The following is a 6905-nucleotide window of genomic DNA, read 5'->3' on the forward strand; positions in this document are numbered from 1 at the left end:
GACAACAGCACTGTTTTCGCTTGACCGGAGATGTAGAGCAAAATTACCCTTTAATGGTCACTATCAGACCACTGCTTGGGCACCGCTTATCAAGCCGTGCCCTTCCGCTTCAATTCAGGTTGACAACTTGTAGCCCAGTGCACAACAGAGTATTAAAATTTGAATAACGATCTGAGGAATGAACTGTTCCATTTTGATGGCATTTTTTTGCGCTTACAATGGCTGTTTGTTGATAACGCGCAATAAGAGCAACCTGTCAAGACAAGCGGCTTATTGTTTTGCGTTAAATTTCGCACCTTTAACGGTAACACAATGTCGTCCTATTCGCGCATAACACACTGGGCATTGAATTTGATTGATGAAAAAGATCTGTGAGAAAGATCTGGAAGTTTTGGAATTAGTGCGCCACGCATCAAAATGTTTTCTTTTTTGTCTTTAATTGCCTTTAATTAATGTTAATTTCGGAAAGTCTGCACGCCTGATTAGACCACTCCAGTTGAGATTCGATAGGGGCGGCTCGGTGGTGCATGTGATAAAACGGCGCCAGTCCACACGGCCGGACCGGGTTCAAATCCCATCCGGACCGTCCCCCCGTAGCAAGGACTGACTATCCGGCTACGTGGTAAAATAAGTCTAGTAAGCCAGAAATGGCCGGCGTGACCTGTGTAAGGTCGTTAAGCCAAGAAGAAGAAGAAGAAGTTGAGATTCGTTCCCATAATTTATGGGGTTTTGAAGCAAATCCCTAACACCATTTTATTTTCATTGGTTGCAGTTAGTTTTGATGTTGTTTAATTATAATTAAAACACACAAAAGAATCCATTTTTTGGGCAATAATAAAAATCAATAAAATAAATTCCTTTTTTTAATGCTTCATTGCACTCGTGTACTTGCAGCCTAATGGTTACAATTATGGCACATTACCAATCACGCAGCAATGGCGTCTCTTTCTCTCAAGCAATCCAAACGTTTGATTTATTACCGCGGGAAAGGGAGAAATATATAAAGTTTCCAGCGCTTAAAGAAAGAACCGATTGAGCAAAGAAAGGTTTGGAAAAAGGGTTTTCCATAAACTTTACCATAATTTGGGATTTTTTTATTATATAAAATATACTATTATGGTTATATGAAACTGTAAAAGGAAAATTTTATTTTTTTTTAATTTTATTTTAAGTTGGGAATAAATTTTTAATTTTTTTATATTACTCTAATATGATGACTGAATATTGCAATACAAACCAGAAAGAGAGAAAGAGAGAGAAAGAGAGAGGACAATGCAGTCGCGCGTGAGCATGCTGGGTACCATGTGTCCAGGCTACTCTCAGGGTACACATTTCCTCTCCGTTTTCTAAAAACAGCCCCCCCAACCTGACAGTGTGATCGAAATCCGAACGGTTGATATGATGGCCAGCAGCACTACACCACAGCAGCAGCGGAGCCATATCAACATCACGCGCACGCACTCAACCACCACCGCCAACATGTGTGTGCGTGCTAAATGGAAGGCTGCTCGGGGTGGGTTTGGCAGACAGATGGGAAGGGGGGGTACACAGGCCTTCGAGTGCGACTGGCATGTTGGTTGCGGTCGGTTGTGCCGTGCTTAGTCTACGTGCTGCCCTACACCGTGATTGCTGCCCGACGCGCGCAATCCTCTCGTATTGTACAACAACAAAAAAACGCTCCGTGCAAAAAAGCGCTCCGTTGTGTTGTGCGAACAGGTAGAAGAACAGACAGAAGAAACAAAAACATACGCAACTTGCACAAACTGCAGTACGAACTGAGGCGTGACGAGAGAAAAGATCTACCGTACAATTAATCAAGTAGTTGTTGGGGTGTACTATTCGTCTTTTCTGTTACGATTTTGTTGTTGTTGTGTTGTGCTGCAGCTGTCAAACGAGTGTTGTTTTTTGTTTGTGTTTTAAAACTCAGCTAAAGGACGAAGAAAGGATACACCGAACGAACACACGATCAACCAAATCTACAAGCAACGTCCAGACTGTGAGAACGCATCTTCGTCTATCTTGGTGTGATTTACTTCAGAAAATCAGAAGCAACATCCCAAAAAACACACCCGGTCTTATTCTGGATGCGGTGCCAAAATAACGCAGAAAACCCTTCGCCCCAGTTCGCTACTGTACGGTGCATCGATTTTGAAGGATCTCCGTGTAACTGAGCAGGCGCAACAACTCCTTGGTGCGAATTAAACAGAGAGCTACACACCGTGCTGGAGAGCTAAGTGTCAATTGCACAACGTGCCAAACGGGCGAGATTGTGTATTCGAGAGAGGAAAAAAAGGAGTTAGCAAGAGCGAGAGAGTGAGAGAGGCCTGTTCCGAATAAGACCAGTTCCCAACTAAGAATGTTGGAGCGAACGGAGGACTGCACCAACGGTGTACGGACGGACGTCCAACAGCTGTCACTGGTCGTCAGGGAGCAGGCGGTTGTCGAAGGAGCCACCGAGATACTGAAGGTTATCAGACCGGACTGGCAACGCGACAACGTGCGATTTAAGGTCAGTGAAGACGTATGGCTCACCAAAAAACACCCAAGCTGCGTGTACGATTTATGCTCATTTTAGGCTTTTATAAGACCTTGCTCTTTTGCTAAAAAATCAGCCCGGCAGAACCCACCACAACGTCTAAACATCGGGGTTTTTTTTTCTCTCAACCTCACAGAGATAGTTCGAGATGTTGCTAAATACAAACCGATTGCGAACAATACCACTTCCACCACACGATACCACGATAATGTGTGAATTTGTATGGCAAACAAACCAATAAAGACACGTCAGGTGATGACTCCTGTTGACAAATGTTTCGGAACTTCGTCGTCATCTGCAACAGGCATAATGTGTACTTGTTCTGACACATTCCTAGGAGTTGTGTTCCTACTCTTGAAGTGGTAACACGCTCGACCACCAATCCAAGTCGGACTAGTCCAAGTGACAACACATAGTGATATCTAAAAGGGGATTTCCCCGAAATCTATCAGCTATAGCTTATAGAGGCCGTTTTGGCTAAATGCGCATAGCGCGACTACACAAACCATCATGGTGTATATGTAAAGGTGAACAGCCGGGACTTCTCGGAAAGCTTACTGAAAAACCCTATCGGTTCCAAGAAATAAGCAGACATATGACTCTAGTTAGTCGACGTCTTTACAGAGAAAGTAAGCCTCTGATTATGGGAATTAAGACAAAAGTCTAAATTAACATAGGAGGATACATCCTTTCTCGCTTAATAGTAGAAGAAGAAGAAGACACATTCCTAAGCTTCAAATGCACTGTGGAATGTACATACGGTAGTACGCTCAGCTTCAACATCATTAGTAGCGTCATTATTACTTCATCTAGCAGACGCTTGCAGACTAATGAGTCATTAAACTAGCATTAGCTTATCACCTGTACGTGTCGGGCTGGTAAAGTACTGTCTCGGCACGTTTACCTGTTTGTCTGTATAAACCCCGTCCCCCATACGAAGACTGGTACGCTTATCGTCAGTCTACACAGTGCATATATTCGTATGCTAAACCCAATTTAATGCAGATACAGAGGAAGAATAGAAGGTCTGCCATATTGATGCTGCTGGTGATAGTGGACACAGCTCACATCCATCATTTCCAGCTGACCCGTCTAATAATGATAATAAATGATGATAATGAACCTTAATATGCTCAAGTAGAACCTCCTCCTGATAAGCATTTTGTAGTATCACTACGCTTTATTGAGGGTTTCCTGTAGAGGGGGGAGAATTGAATTGAATTGAAATGAAACGGCTTTATTCCTTCATGATCTCGCTGTCTCGAGATGGTAACTAACTGATGTCTTCTTCTTGTTGTTGCAGCTCTTCACCGATGGCATCACGAACAAGTTGGTCGGATGTTTCAAGCAACCAGACGAAAGCGATGATAGTCAAGGTACGCCCGAACCTGAGGATGTCGTACTGATCCGGGTGTATGGTAACAAGACGGATCTGCTAATCGATCGGCGTAAGGAGACGGAAAACATTCAGCTGTTGCATCGTTACGGTTACGCACCTGCCCTATACGCTACCTTTGCCAATGGGCTCGCGTACGAGTATGTACCGGGTGTAACGCTAACACCTGATACGTGTCATTCCGATGCCGTATGGCCACTGGTTGCCCGGCGGATGGCCCAAATGCACAAGGTGCGGCCAGACGATCCATCCGCCGGTAATGAAGCTGCGCTTCCGGCAAAACTGGACCAGTTCCTAAGGCTCGTTCCTAACTGCTTCAGTGACACGGTGAAAAATGAACGGTAAGACCACTACCCATATGTTTCGGAACTTAGCTGTACCTACACCTTCCACCTCAAAACACTTCTTTTGCAGCGTCTGGCAGGTATTTCCCAGTGTCGCGGAATTGCGGGATGAGTTTGATGCACTGTACGCACGGTTACTCACCACGGACAGTCCGGTCGTCTTTTGCCATAATGATCTACTGTTGGGGAACGTGATCTACGACGAGGCACGATCGCGTGTCACCTTCATCGATTACGAGTATGCCGCACCGAACCATCAAGCGTTTGACATTGGTAACCATTTTACTGAGTTCGCCGGCATCGACGACATTGACTATGGGCGTTATCCAACGCATCAATTTCAACTACGCTGGTTGCGTGTATACCTTGAGGAGTATCTCGGTGAGTCGGTGCCGGTAACAGACAGTGCCGTACAGCGGCTGTATGTACAGGTGAACCAATACGCATTAGCCTCACATTTCCTCTGGGCGATATGGGCCCTCATACAGGCGGAACACTCAACCATCGACTTTGATTTCATACAGTAAGTTCCAACCTGCGACTTATCTATTCGTATCGTATATACCATCACATTCTACTACTCACTTCGCAGGTTCGGTGCTGCACGCTTCCTCGAGTATCGTCGACGAAAAGAGGAGTTCTTAGCGCTTCGCTTCACCAACTAAACCAACAACGTGTTGGATATGGTTGTCTTCTTTTACCATCGTTGGGGATCCTGGAAAGAACGTGTCGACATTACTGCACACAACCGAACATAACAGAGACAGCAGGCTGTCCTTAGATAGGTTCGGGTCATCTCGTCCGTCATGTTCCTCCGCCATGCAACCATTTCCACTTCCAGTTAGACTCACTACCTAGCCTACGGGTTGCGACCACTTACTACCTTTTCAACGCTCAACAATGGCGCATTGCTTTTATCATTTAACGTTGTTCGTTTTAATTTTTAGAAAGTTTGTTGTTTGCATTCTCACTCGGATACTCAATTGCTAGAGCAGAGGCCTCCAAACTATTTAGCTGGCGGGCCGCTTTGAGTAGAATAGCCACAGCTGAGGGCCAATCTCGGTATCTCTCCGCGGGGGGCGTAGTTTGGAGACCCCTGTGCTAGAGGATACAGGGGCTATATAGGCAAACTAATCTAATGGTGCTACTAGTACGAAATGGAAGATTTAAAAAAAGACTCATTACATAACTCCCCAAAGAGCAGAATGCGCCATTAAGCGCAGGACCATATGCTGGCTGATTCATTCCAAGTCGTCGGTGCCGTATCAAGGGGAAAAAATATAAAACCAAAAAACACAAGCAAACCTACAACGTGGATAGGTGTGTTCAATGGATCTTGTTCTTTGTTTTTACTACGTGCATAAGAAGCAATAAATAAGATAATTAAAACTAACTTAGAGACATACATTGGTTTTATTATAAAACACATCCGTTACAGCATCCCATTGTCAGATGTAAAGGAAACCATCTGGAGCTTTTATACGGAGGCTTGTATTAAACCGCCAAAGACGTAAAACTTCCCTGTGCACATGCTCATTCTCATACATTATACCAGTTTGTGTTTATAGTTGAATGGTAGCCATTTTTCATTAATTTCTTTGCGAACGATTTTCCATTCAAATCTGTTTCCTTCATCCTTTTTCTTTACTTTCTGAATGAATAAAATCAAACATGTAAAATAGAAAACACAACGCCATTTTCCAGGTTTAATCAAATACTTCCATAACCCTATTCCCTCTGCCACTCGACCTTCAAGGTCCTTACCGGTCAATGCGCCCAAAAATTATGTTCATTTAAAAATGCTTTATCGGACCCAGGCGAAGAAGTTTGTATTTCACCGACAAGGGGGCGAGAAAGCTACCCGTTCGGTCAAACTCGTCTAACGTTCGGATTATACAGGACGAGCTAAACCACGAATCTGTGATCGCATATAAGCTTTATGGTGGTATGTTGTTTTGAACTGTCAAATCGATGCAATAACAGTCATTGTAGTACGTTTAATACATAACTACATTCCACTATGGCGCTTCAAAGGGATTTTGAACGCCTGAAAGTATGCAATCATTATTCGGAATATGATTTTTTATTTGATTTCTATAAAAATCCCATATGCAACACCTTGGGGGGGGGGGGGGGGGTTTCAATGGGTCAGGTTCAATGGTAGTTTATGTCACGGATCAACAACACCGGCCATGTGAACAACTACTCACGTGCTACGTTAACCCACAAGAATGGCTACAGCAGTTGAGCTGCAATAAGCTCCTTCAAAGTAAGTAGTAGATCGTAAGTTTTCTGTACAAATGATAACAATTTGTAGCGCAGTTGTGATACGAGATTACATCAACTTCAGTAATTTAACCCCATTTCCTACAGTAGTGTGGAAAATACAACGGAACTGTCGCTCTAAGCTCACGTACGCAGCCAAAACCGTTTGAAATGACGGTTGGGATAAAATTTAAATGCGCCGTTACGGGAAACTGTTGAATTTAGTCGAATAAATCGCTGGTCAGTAATATGCACCATCTACATCAGAACTTGAATTATTCTTTTAGACTTAGTTTCAACTGTTAATTGTTGCTATTTTTTAAGTAAAATAATATAACCTCAATATGAGTATGTTGGTAGTATG

General features: G+C 43.6%; 1 protein-coding gene across 1 annotated transcript; it reads left to right on the top strand.

Moving 5' to 3' along the window:
* The first annotated feature begins 1380 nt into the window (after positions 1-1380).
* On the top strand, positions 1381-5669 carry LOC125772373 (ethanolamine kinase). Its single transcript, XM_049444066.1, has 4 exons — positions 1381-2509; positions 3840-4273; positions 4347-4799; positions 4869-5669. The coding sequence occupies exons 1-4, from the start codon at positions 2357-2359 to the stop codon at positions 4939-4941; spliced, it is 1113 nt and encodes a 370-aa protein (XP_049300023.1). The 5' UTR covers positions 1381-2356; the 3' UTR covers positions 4942-5669.
* The last annotated feature ends 1236 nt before the right edge of the window (positions 5670-6905 follow it).

The sequence above is a fragment of the Anopheles funestus genome, chromosome X (assembly GCF_943734845.2).
Source record: "Anopheles funestus chromosome X, idAnoFuneDA-416_04, whole genome shotgun sequence".
In the NCBI taxonomy this organism is placed as follows: domain Eukaryota; kingdom Metazoa; phylum Arthropoda; class Insecta; order Diptera; family Culicidae; genus Anopheles; species Anopheles funestus.